Source organism: Phalangium opilio, unplaced genomic scaffold (assembly GCF_054372755.1).
Source record: "Phalangium opilio isolate 3A_F unplaced genomic scaffold, DU_Popi_V2 ptg000070l_1, whole genome shotgun sequence".
In the NCBI taxonomy this organism is placed as follows: Eukaryota; Metazoa; Arthropoda; class Arachnida; order Opiliones; family Phalangiidae; genus Phalangium; species Phalangium opilio.
The window spans coordinates 3,442,098-3,455,309 of NW_028324182.1; the positions used below are offsets into that span (position 1 = coordinate 3,442,098).

The following is a 13,212-nucleotide window of genomic DNA, read 5'->3' on the forward strand; positions in this document are numbered from 1 at the left end:
TCTCCGCGCCTTGCACATTTTAACGCGTTATTATTTCACTCCTCTTAACTTCCTTCCGTTTGTTCGAAATGATTTTATTTTTGCAAAAACCCTGCAGCAACGCGATAAGGATAGCGCCTCTACGTTAACTTAATTGTACTTCTTCTCCCATTTTACCAATTCCAGATTATAGACTTAGAAGTACGTTCCTTTGAAGTAATATTTAGTTAAGCTGAGCCGATACCAGTTTAAAGGCCGACTTCCAGCAGCGAAAAGAGTTCTAGCGAACTGAAAACCGAGCATCGAGTCTAACAATGCATCATGTGAGCGTGCCGATTTTTCGAATCCCCGCTGGGGTAAAAGATGGAAGGGTTCTAGCTAATACACCCTTTCGACGAGTCTAAGAGAGAAAGGCGCGGGGGTAAAAGTAAAACTCTGCCTTCCATCTCGCTTTTTAGCGCCTGCGCTGTAGGCGTTTTGGATCTGAGAGTGCGCAAACACGGCACTGGAGCAACCCCCTTGTATCTCCCGATACTAAGGGTTGCCTACCCCCCTTTCCCGTCGAAAGGGTGTTTTGAAAGCCGTGCAATGTGGTTCTAGCGAACTGAAGATACACAATAGAGAATTTCATTCAGGGTGAAGTAAAAATTCGAGAGGAAATAAATTTAAAAGGATTTCTATTGCTCATCTTCAGTTCGCTTGGACCACATTGCACGGCTTTCAGTTAGCTAGAACACTTCCAACTTTTGACCCAGCGGGGCTTCGAAAATCGGCACGGTCGCTCCATTCTTAGTCTCGACATGGTCTCGAGGCTCGGTTTTCAGTTCGCTAGAACCCTTTTCGATGGAAGTCGGCCTTTAAACCGATAGAGGATATACCAAGAGGAGCGTAAACTTTTTAAATTGGGAATGGCTCTGAATTTTGAGAAAAAGTTCCGCTTGTTCACGTTTTACCTTTCGTACGTCAACGGTCAAATCAGAAATCCACCCTTTGCCACCAGTCTGGGAAATAAGAATATCTTTTAAACTAGTCCTTGGGGCCGAAATAATAAACTGGTCTCCGGAGTGGTCACAGCCTTTGTTCTCCTATAGATTTGTAATTAATAAACTGGTCCCGAGGACCAGTAACCCCCACTTCTTGAATTAAAAAACTAGTCCAAACAATTAATAAACTGGTTTTGGACCAGAGGAAGTGTGCTATTTCCTAGACTGTTTGCCACCTGCACCAAAAATAAGCAGCCGACATAATTTAACCAATAAAAGGCGTCGCTGCAACAAATAAGCGTCATTTATTTATCAAAATTAGGCCTATGTCTTGTTGTAACTCGGGCGATATTAACTTCTGTTCTTTCTTTGTTGGCGATGAAAACCCTCTTCATCTTTCTCGTATTGTAAACTCAATATAGCCGTACACACTCTCTCTCTCTCTCTCTCTCTCTTTCTCTCTCTTATATTCCGAGAAAAAAAAGTAATCGTCTCCTCCCCACCCCATCTACATGAATACGTGAATTTATTCATTTCTGCCTAATTTCTTTTTCCATGGGGGTCGCCTTGGGAGCGCTCCAAGGTACGTCGTCTCTCTTGCTTGGAGGACCTGATCTAGGTGCTCCCGATGAAAGACAAAATTTTTTCAGAGCGGTTTTGTGACGTCTGATCAGGTGCTCTATTTTGGTGTCGCTCCGTTCAATTATTATCTCGTAATTGATTAAAATTGAAACTAAAGATAATTAATTTTTACAATGTAAATCTTGAAGTATAGACAACATTATTTTTAATAATAATAATAATAAAAGCTTCTTTATTTGAGATATTCTTTTCGGGGGTCAATTGACCCTGATTTACAAAAGAGTCTCAGATTAAGTTAAAATTTTAACATTAACATTAACAATAACAATAAGATTTTGGAAAAATAAATGTTTAGGTTAACCCGGTAAGTTTTCTTTACATATGTAGATACCGATTTCTTGAAATCTGCAGTCGTTAGGCAGGCCTTAATATTATTGGGTACTTCATTCCAGAGTTTGATGGCTTTGTCTTAAGACTTATTTTACCAAGCTTAATCAGGGTTCGTACGGAACCTGGATAATCTGGAAAACCTGGATAAGTCAGGGATATGAAAATTAGGGGAATAAGTCAGGGGTTTAAAAGTTTTTCCTTAAAAGTCAGGGATATGTCAGGGATTTCGTTTGGTGTATCAAACCCTGCTTCGAGCAATGCTAAATATGAGACAGGTGTGATGAAGTGGGCTCTGGTAAAGACCTTAAAAGTGGTCAGGGATATTGCCAAAATTTTGTCAGGGATAACCTGGAAAAGTCAGGGATTTTAAATGTAAAAATTTCGTACGAACCCTGTTAATGGTACTCTTTCTATTATCGTTGTAGTAGTTAGTATCGCTTGCACGAGTGTTATAGTGATGAACATCATCTAGTTTGGTAAATAGAGATAGGATGTATTCAGGGGCTTTTCGGGCATTTACGTTGAAGATGAAAAGAAGAACTGAGAGGGAGCCAATATTCATTTGAGATATGGAATAAATTCATGTCAATGCTTATTACTATACGTCGAGAAGTCGCGTTTAGCTCGTGATGTATACTAAAGGGGGGAGGGGGAGATTGGGGGGATGACAAATTAAAAAGATCCAAAGAGTTCGTTTATTCGGCGCGTTTAAGGGAGGGTTATTTTTTCTTCTCTTGGTTGGCAAAGGGACTAATCAGTAACAAGGTCCACCCACTCTCTAATAACCAAGCATCTCCTCTACCCCCCTTGGAGGGGGGGGGGTTTGAAAATTGCGTTACGGCAGCAGCAGACAAAACTGAAATTGAACACTCTCTCATTTTGAAGAACTAACTGGCCACAATATTATAAGGCATTTTTTTTAAAGCTATATTTGAATTGTTTCTGTAGGGCAAAGTTTTAATTTTTGGCCTGATCGGGATGTGGCCCATTGGAATGGCTACCAGTTTGGCCATCGCCTTTCTTATTAGTTAATTAACGAGTGGTTTAGTTAATTGTGATTTTCATTCTGGATTAATTAGGCGCTAGAATTACTTGATGCGGCCCATATACTTACGTTTTAGGTGAGTTTTTTAATCTTAATGCCAAATATTAAATAGGGATGAACTGGTACCGATATCGGTATCGGTACCGATGCTCGGGGTTTTCCCGGATACCTGAATTTAGTTTATCGAATAACTAAGTTTAATGGAATTTAGTTTATCTAATAACTAATTAAGTTTAATGGAATTTAGTTTATCTAATAACTCTAAGTTTAATGGAATTTAGTTTATCTAATAACTCTAAGTTTAATGGAATTTAGTTTATCTAATAACTAACTAAGTTTAATGGAATTTAGTTTATCTAATAACTAACTAAGTTTAATAGAATTTAGTTATCTAATAACTAACTAAGTTTAATAGAATTTAGTTATCTAATAACTAAGTTTAATAGAATTTAGTTATCTAATAACTAATTAAGTTTAATGGAATTTAGTTTATCTAATAACTCTAAGTTTAATGGAATTTAGTTTATCTAATAACTAACTAAGTTTAATAGAATTTAGTTTATCTAATAACTAATTAAGCTTAATGGAATTTAGTTTATCTAATAACTAAGTTTAATAGAATTTAGTTTACCTAATAACTAATTAAGTTTAATAGAATTTAGTTTATCTAATAATAATAGAAGTTTAAGGGTAAAAGGGCATCAGTTAAAAAAGACAAGATGTGATATTATTTTGAAAAACCTCTAAACATTGTACTTTTTAAAGCATGTAAAATGGCACTGTCATACTAAAAATATCGGTATCGGTTGAAGTATCGGGTTTTTTTAATCATATCGTTATCGATCAAGCCTGGTATCGGCCATCTCTAATATTAAATTTGGTCAAAATTATTGTCGCGCTGAGTTCAAAGGTTAATTCTTGAGACGTGTACTTGCGTATTCCATGGCCAGGCGCCTGTTCCACGGTGTAATAGGCGCTTATTTCTTTCTTAATTGGGTGGGAGATAGCGCGTATATCATGGTACGCGCGCGCGGCCGACTACGACGCCATGCAACTTACCAAGGTCGAAAATAATTCATTCCTTTTATTAAGAATTGTAATTTATGCTTGGAAGCTTCGCTATGGAATCCGTCACTATTACAGCCCGACTGGCTCTTCGCTGTCGTAATACACCTATTTTACGTCTAAAATCTCCTGCTATTCCTTCTGCTTAAAACCATAAGTTTACGAGACCTCAGACCATCTAACCCATGGACAGAAAAAGCCATGTTAAGTAAGGCTGCTTTAAGAAATGGAAATGCGTAGCACGCGCCCTCACGCGTCTACCGACCGCCGCAATTTATCGCCAAATGTACTCCTGTAAAGAAAAATTCCTCTTCTGTAATGGTTCGGGATATTTTTTAGCCAAGGCTTAATGTTAAACAGACTTTATAGTAAAAAATACCAGAGTAATATTTACAAAAACCTAACTTGATAGATTATTTGTGAATCTTTAATGAAAGAGGCTAAAATAAATAATTAAGTCAGATTTTCTCCTCCCCAAATGGCACTAATTTTACTACGGTTTGAGGAAAAACTTCCAACATCCGCCGCCACAGCGCTAGTGTCAGGCGTTGCTCTAAGCAAACCTAGCTCCCCATTCAGTTGCCTGTCCATGGGTTAGTTGCTCTGAGATTCCAATTTCCACCGTCAAGCCGCTCAGTAACCCGGCGGTTATTTAAACAATGCTCGTTGCTAATCCCCCACCCCAAAAAATTGAATTTGATGAATCTTTAAGTTTTTAATCACCGTTTAAATTAATCTTAAATACAATTGGATATGTTACGTTCTGTTATGATATTTGGGTACAGCGACAGTAAAGCCTTTCTCTCAGATTGATGGCCGTATTTCCCTGTCTCACCCCTTTATGGTTGGTTAGACGAAGCCCTTGGCGTATAAAAGTGACCCTAAGGTGGTGACCGAACGCCAATGTATCGAAGACAGCCGCGAAAACAGTTGTCTAGGAATTCCTTTAAGCCCGGCGATTACCGTCCCCTCCCTCCTGACTCGAAGACGTTACGGTAGACGTGTCCGTCTGTCAACTTCCGGTCGGCCCAAATACGCAAAGTCGCTTGGCACCACTTACGAAGTTGACTCTGATCCCCAGCAGGCACCTTTAGGAGACCCTTGGCGATGTCGCTTGTCAGCGTAACCCGAGGCTTAAAAATCTAGTGTAAAGATGATAATCTCCGTGTTACTTTGCAGTACTATTAACGCTTGGAAGGTAGCTACGTAGTGTCTTTATCGGTGCCAAGTTCAATACGATGCCGTTTATAGGTATAGGGACCTTCTCGAGGGGTGGGGGGGTTCGAATTTCGGAAGCATTCCCGCAGCGGTGGGCTGTTTTTTTTTTATATATATTTATGGAATTGTGTGGTATGGTAAAAAGCCAGGGAGTTCGGTTCGGTACAGCGTAATATATGGACCACCGTCACGTGACTTCCGGTGGCGTAGAAATCCGGAAGTAGGAGGGGGATATGGATAGGGGGAGGATTTTTCTCCGCAACTAGTCGGTCGGTTTTTTGGTGGTCCTAGACTATAACTCCGCTAGGCTCGCTAGTGGGCCATATTTTCGGGACAGGGCCGGGAAGATCGCTAAGTTAATTCCCACGCTTTTAGAAAAGTCGAAAATTTGCTTGAAACGTTTTTATACTTTAAATAATATTGTTATATTTCTAGTTTATTTAATTTTAATCGAGTTTAATTTAAAATATCGAGTTGTCAAGACACGTTTCGCCGTGATGGTAGCAGTGGTTGTAATTGGCATCTGGCGCAGTTTTACGGGTTTAGGGAAATGATATGTTAACTAACAGCGGTTAGCGTGGTATAACCGATTGACAAAGTATCCGCTATAATTAAAAACCAGCCAGTTATTGGCGGCGTTTACTTTGTACGAGACGCGAGGACTGGCAAATTCGCTATCATGTTTAAAGTGAAATATAATAACGGATTATTACTGATTAATTCCGAGTGTGGATTTGATTTAAACAAAGCGACGTAATTAGTGACGTCATCATCTTCTTCAGTGATATTAAGTGATATATTTATTATTTATCGCGCGCGGTGGATCATGGTAACTCGTCGAGATGTTGTCACCAGCTCCACCACCAGTCAAAACGTCCAAACAAACCAAAGGTACAGTGCCGTACGCCCATTCTAAATTATATTTCCAAGACCTGATTAACTTTAATCTAATTAATAACAGTCACGACGTAATTAAGATCAGATGTACGGAGATATAACTAACCCCCTTGTTCCGGTGACACTTTCCACCACTTAGGGACGTTCAGAGAGTTTGTGGGCCCACGGGGAAATTGAGTAAATCGCGGGCCTCCATGATCAAGACAGCCTTACACGCGTCCTGGGCCCGCATAGAAGGTGAGGGCCACGGGGAAATTGAGTAAATTTCGGGCCTCCATGACCAATACAGGCTTACACGCGTCCCGGGGCCATAGAAGGTGCGGGCCCAGTGGAAAATGAGTAAATCGCGGGCCTCCATGACCAATACAGGCTTACACGCGTCCCGGGCCCATAGAAGGTGCGGGCCCAGTGGAAAATGAGTAAATCGCGGGCCTCCATGACCAATACAGGCTTACACGCGTCCCGGGCCCATAGAAGGTGCGGGCCCCGGGGTAAATTGAGTAAATCGCCTGCCTCCATGATCAAGATAGGCTTACACACGTCCTGGGCCCATAGAAGGTGCGGGCCCCCGGGTAAATTGAGTAAATCGCCTGCCTCCATGATCAAGACAGCCTTACAAGCGTCTTGGGCCCGCATAGAAAGTGCGGGCCCCGTAGAAATTGAGTAAATCGCCTGCCTCCATGATCAAGATAGGCTTACACGCGCGTGCTGGGCCAATAGAAGGTGCTGGCCCCGGGGAAATTGAGTAAATCGCGGGCCTCCATGATCGAGATAGACTTACACGCGTCCCGGGCCCATAGAAGGTGGAAAATGAGCGTATTACCCCACCCTCTTTCCGGCCCACCAAAGAACAACAACACGTGTAAGGAGCCATTAATTTATGGCAGACTTATGGGAAACACCGGGCTGTATACCATTCGTATATTTATTTCATTTTGCGTTGATCTGATCTGTGGGGCTATACAGTAGATACAGCTGAATAAAAGCAAACACGCACGGAAGGCGCGCGAGCAACATTTTATATCATTTTACGTGTATAAAATCGACTATACTCTTAAATTAGATGTCATCGGCCTTTTGTAAACGCGAGTGCGGCGTTCATTTCGCTGTACCTTTACGCCGCTACCAGGTTTTTCAGCTTTCAAAATCGAGTCACTGCCACTTTAATTAATTAAAATGTGGTTCGAAATAAACTAGATAATATTCCAAAATCGTTAGTAATTTTTAGGAGATAATTTTTCAAGTCTTTTTCTTGTCTTGTATTGGCGGGGGACGTTGCATTGCATGCGCTTTAAGATTCGCTATAGAATTGTTAGTTTATATATTCAGAAAGTGGAGAAACTAGTTTTTTTACCGCATGCTCGGGAGTAATAACTTAAAGGCCGACTTCCAGCGAAAAGAGTTCAAGCGAACTGAAAACCGAGCATCGAGAGAGACTAATGAAGCGACTGTGCTGATTTTCGAAGCCCCGCTGGGGTAAAAGTTGGAAGGGTTCTAACTAACTGAAAGCCGTGCACTGAATATGAACAATAGAAATCCTTTTAAATTTCTTTCCTCTCGAAGGAAATTCTCTATTGTGTATCTTGATTTCGCTAGAACCACATTGCAGGGCTTTCACTTAGCGAGAACCCTTCCATCTTTTATCCCAGCGGGGCTTCGAAAATCGGCATGGTCGCTATGGCATTGTTAGTCTCGATTCTCGCTTTTCAGTTCGCTAGAACCCTTTTCGATGGAAGTCGGCCTTTAAGCGCCACTTGTTGAAACAACTGGCGTCCCATCACACGAAGACATCATTTTTAAACCACCTTCCCCACGATGTAGTACTTTAACAACATTTATTAACATTGGTATTTTGTATATTCATAAGGTTATTATTGAAATTCATAACTTATTCAAGGGGTAAATTGTATCAGAGACGACTATACTGGGGAAAATCAGGGACTTTGCTGTCCCGGTGACTTAGTTACCCCGCTCTCGTTTTACCGTGTACGTAGTGCGCGGACAAGTGTTGCCAGTCATTTGTGAGTGCTATAATAAACTGATTTTTAGCGAGGGGTTAGTTACTTGAATAATCGATTACTTGATTTCTAGAATTCGTAGAAAATCATCAGTAATCAAAATCATTCTTGTGGGTAATCAAAGGTAATTAGAAATCTCCGATAAATCACTGGAAATCATGTGAAATCTTGAGAAAATCTGAAATATTCACGTGATTTACTAGTAATCTTTTGTAATCACCTCGGTATAAGATGCCTAAGTATTCGCGCGTCATAGTCCCAGTCCCCCTTTCAAAATACAAGGGGGGGGGGACGTAAAAGGAGGCCGGGTTATTTCGCCTCTCCTCAGGTGGAAAATGCGTAATTTTCGTCATTCGCGTCGCGCTGACGTGCACAGTTTTCAAGAACCAATGAGATTCTGGTTGTAATTTAGAGGCGGGGATTAACTCCGGACCTACTATACGTTTGGACTGGAGATAAAGAGCTAGAAATGGGGCGCGAATTTATACCTTCTTTCTAATAAACTAGATATCACTTCTTGTTGTGGCGAATGACAAGCCCCTCGGATTTTAGCTTGTAGTATTTATTCTGTTCGATTCCGTCATGTTCTAATAACAAATTACTGGCAACCCTGTTCAAGTTGAACTGAAACTGGGTGGGGGAAGGAAATTTCTCTATCCCCTTTTATCTATATTGATATGCCCTGGTCGTTTCCGTTTATATAACAGCAACGAATATATTTTCTCCAATTATTATATCACGATGATAATAATAATATTTGTAGCTAAAAATCTGGACGGAGAGCGAGATGACGAGTCTAATTAAAAACGTTAATTAAGTAACGAAAGTCATTCGTTTATCAGATAGAGTTATGGCGATCATTTCCTTTGGAGAGCGGTCAAACTATTCCCTTCAATTAGGCTTAACGCCAGCCTATTTTTAATATAAGGGGATTCAACTAAGATTTTTCTAGCAAGCAAGGACCGATGACTCGAGTCATCTAGTCTTAATTTTTTCATTGCCCGAGGCGAACGCCGCCGCTTTTTTAACGTTTTTAATTCTAATGAGATTTGATTTGAAAATTTTCCCACGCTCCAAGATTTCTCTCTCTCTCTCTCTCTCCCTTCCAGTTTTTAGCGCCTTTTTTTACACTCTCGCAAAATTTTCGGCGGTTCTAAATTTAAAAGGCCATCATTTTGAAGTGATTCGTCATAATACTAACTTTTATGATTTTAAATGAGTTTATTAGATTTTTTATTAAAAGCTTAAGATTATTGTCTAATTTATTAATTAGGGAAATTGCTTCTCAAATTCGGTAACACTATATTTCTCAATTTGGTAATAACCGCTAACTTTAGAAAGTTCTAGTTAAAGGAATAGGACCTGATTTAAAAGTGATCTCAAATCTAAAGATTACCTTACTTTTTTGAGAGTTTAAAGTCTTCTGATTCCAAAAATATGCCTGATTAATATTTAAAAATGAGGGAAAACACAGAAAAAAACACTTTGAAAACTTGAAATTTGGGCTCAAAAGCAAATTTGCGGGTTTTTCTCCTTGATACGTCACTCACGGCATCTAGCGGAAAAGCCAAGCGAGAGCTCCCGAGTCTGCTAATGCCGCGCGAATCTGAATTAAATAGGCTTAAGCGACATCTAGAGAGGAAATTTCTCCTTACTACGTCATCAAACGAAACGAAATTTTAACTAGGCCTTTTCCAAACACAATACTTTGATTGTAATTTTATAAATTGCAACGAAACCAAATAAAATAGTAAACATATCGTAATAAACTAGATTTTTCAAGGATTTTTTCTCATTGACGAAAATTATGTCACTAATACTTTAATATCCTTAAACCGAGATAAAATTGTAGACCTTGACGTTCCAAGTTGAAAATTAGGCCAAAATTGAAAAGAAAGAAATCCACTTCGAATGATGAACTTCTCTGGATTTTCTCTGGGAAAGTCGAAATCTTGAAAGTTTTTGGGGGGTTCTTCTAAGACTGGCACCATCTTTTTGAGATGGGCGCGTAGGATGGGAGGTGAAAGGGGGGATTAGGGGGGGGGGGTACAATTTCCCGCCGGTTTACAAGTTGCCATCCGGTCGATGGTTCTCCCGCTTCATTCATAAATTCGAGATGCCTCGAAGCCTCGCAAGTTAAAGAGTCCCGATCTTAAAGGGACAGTCTCATCATTCGGTTATATTGTAAAATTCTAAAGACTCCCGCCGTTAGTTTGAAGCTATTCAAAATTATTTTAGAAATTTGCATCTCGGTTAAATCAAGAAGTGATATTTAGTTTATAAGGGAGAAGGTATAAATTCGCGCCACATTTCTAGCTCTTTATCTCCATTCCAAACGTATAGTAGGTCCCGAGTTAATCCTCGCCTCTAAATTACAACCAGCCTCTCATTGGTTCTTGAAACCTCACGTCAGAGTGACGCGAATGACGAAAATTACTTGTATTATCCGACTGAGGAGAGTGTAGCGAAATAGCCCGGCCCCCTTTTACGTCCCCCCCCCCTTGTATTTTGAAAGGGGGACTGGGACTATGGCGCGCGAATACTTTGGTATCTTATACTTTTCCCTAATAAACTAGATATCGCTTCTTGGTTAAATCTTAACTGATTTTGACCCAACTATTCTTAATATTAAAGAGAGATAGAGAGAAAAAAACTTGCTGAGATTAACGGTAATAGTTAGTATAGGGCGCTGTAGGTTAGCTGTGGCATAGGGGCTAGCATTGTAAATGGACCCACCTGCTGTAAATAAGCCACAGGCTTAAGTGTGGAAATCCCTTCGTAGTCAAAGCTTAGATTATTATTATTATAGTTTACCTCGTTAAATTGAATTTGAAAAATATATCTTATATGAGACTGGCCCTTTAAACAGCCAGAAACAATATATATACATACATACATCGAAGAATTAGGACGTTTCGTATTAAATCTATACTGAAGCCAAAGGCGGGAACCGTGTTATTGAAATCCCAATTCTAATAGTCTTTTTACTAAGTATCAACTTTGGGTCAAAGTTTACATTACATCTTCGGAATTAGTCATTTATGTTATTTCATTTTAAGTTGGTACTAATATTAAAGGCGGGATTAGTGTTATTGAGTAAATGTGGCATTTCATAATTAATAATGGTACGCTCTCGGAGTGAATTTGAAACTTGACGCATTGCGCCGTATTTTTGTTTTTTGGCAAAACGCCCGAAAATTCCTCTAACCCTAAATTTCAATTTGGTTTATTTTAGTATTGGGTTTTTTTTTATTCAAAATTTTACAGAAATAATTTATTTATTTATTTACGGTAGAAATAATGTTGATTTAATTTTAATTTTAATTTTAATATTACAAATTAAACAACCTTATTCTTGACTTAGATTTTTAAAAGTCTGTTGGTTTGAATCAAAATGGCGTCAATGGCGCCTAAAAAATAAAAAGCCCTAGAGGCAAGGATGGCGAAAAAAAATAAATGATTCAAGTGGTCCGTTCGCATTATCCCAGTTAATACGTCTACTTATAGCGCGTATGGTTTCTATTCCCGCTTTCCACGTATCAGCAGTGTTACTAGGGTGACCTCGTACGGAACTATAGTAACTTTAGATTAGGTTAAAGAGGATATTAGGGTCCATCCGCCTTTAACAACGCTGCAAACTAACACGGTAACACCCCAGTCACCCTCCTCGAGGAAAGAAAACTGGTTTCTTTCCCATTCAAGTTTTTTTTTATCCTTGTACGTTTTTCATTCATGAAAACGGATCGGAAACTCGTCTCGTAGTATAGTAATTCGTAGTAAATTTTTCCTCGGTTTCCTATTGGTTGTTGGCGTGGGAGCGTGACTGAATTCACCCCTCAGGGGTGCCCCTCATGGGAAAACAGGTGAGAGAAACGCCGTCGCGTTCGCCAGCTTGTAACCCCGCGTTATTCGCCTTTCTTTTCAGTTTCAAGGAGGGAGATTGTAGTAGTAGTGTTTGGGGGGATTATGCCTCGGGGCTATTATTACACGGGGGTGGGGATGGGTGCGGTGGCGCTACAAAGGGAAGCCAGACCTGATTTCCAAAATAGGGTCGACGCTGGCTCGGCTCAACACGTGATCATTTCTTATATTTATTTTCAATCTTTTAATTTTTATTTATTTTGGTTTTTGTAAATGACTAAGATTTATTTTGTAATCGTATTTCATTTGGGGAAATATTAACTTTTAATTTAATTTAAATGGACTTAAGTCTTATTATTTTACGATGACCAACCTTAGGCTTAGTCTATTTATAAAATCGGCCTTTATAGACAAAAGACTTTTTTTTTATATTTATTTTCAATCTTTTATTTTTTATTTATTTTATTTTATTATTTTTTTTTTTTCGGTTTTTGTAAATGGCTAAAATTTATTTTGTAATCGTATTTCGTTTGGGGAAATATTAACTTTTAATTTAATTTAAATGGACTTAAGTCTTACTATTTTACGATGAGTTATTTTATATGTTATTAAGGCTTAGTCTATTAATAAAATCGGTCTTTATGGACAAAAAACCTGAAAAAAATAATAGATATGCGCCGTGAGAAAATTGATTGGCTTAAAGTTAATTGTATTAAACATTTTTCAGTTTAAAAGGCACCATTAATGAATTATTTGAAATTAAGTTAGTTTTTTTCGCCAACGAACAACAATCAACGTCTTTGCTAAGCCAATTTTTTTGTGATCATTTCGCGCTATTTGAATCCACTTTTTAAGACGGTTAACCTAAGTCAATTAATGTCTCTGCTAAGCCTATTTTTTGTGATCATTTCGCGCCATTTAAATCCACTTTTTAAGACAGTTAACCTAAGTCTATGCTAAGAACAATCAATGTCTTTGCTAAGCCTATTTCTTCGTGGTCTTTTTGCGCTATTTGAACGCACCTTAATTTTAGACTGAATCTTAGCCCGAGGAGCCAAAAACTTGTCCCGCTTAAATTTACGTCCCGAGGGTGAATCCTTTGATTATAAAATCTATTTTTTTTTTTTTTTTTTTTTTTTTCTATAAAATTTTTAATTTAATATACAAAATTCGA

At 38.9% G+C, this 13,212-nt stretch overlaps 1 protein-coding gene across 3 annotated transcripts in view; it reads left to right on the forward strand.

The window, feature by feature from the left end:
- pnt (ETS transcription factor pointed) overlaps positions 1-13,212 on the forward strand; it is a 47,862-nt gene that overhangs the window by 11,156 nt on the left and 23,494 nt on the right. The window contains exon 1 of one of the 3 annotated variants that reach the window (XM_089842524.1): positions 2,853-3,055. The exons of 1 other annotated variant lie outside the window; for it this stretch is intronic. Coding sequence is in view for 1 of the 2 variants with exons in the window: in XM_089842523.1 (XP_089698649.1) it covers positions 6,105-6,153 (49 nt within the window). In the remaining variant the exon portion in view is untranslated. Of the gene's footprint in view, positions 1-2,852; positions 3,056-5,517; positions 6,154-13,212 lie in introns of those variants that run through there. One more of the 3 variants, XM_089842523.1, reaches the window with a different exon arrangement.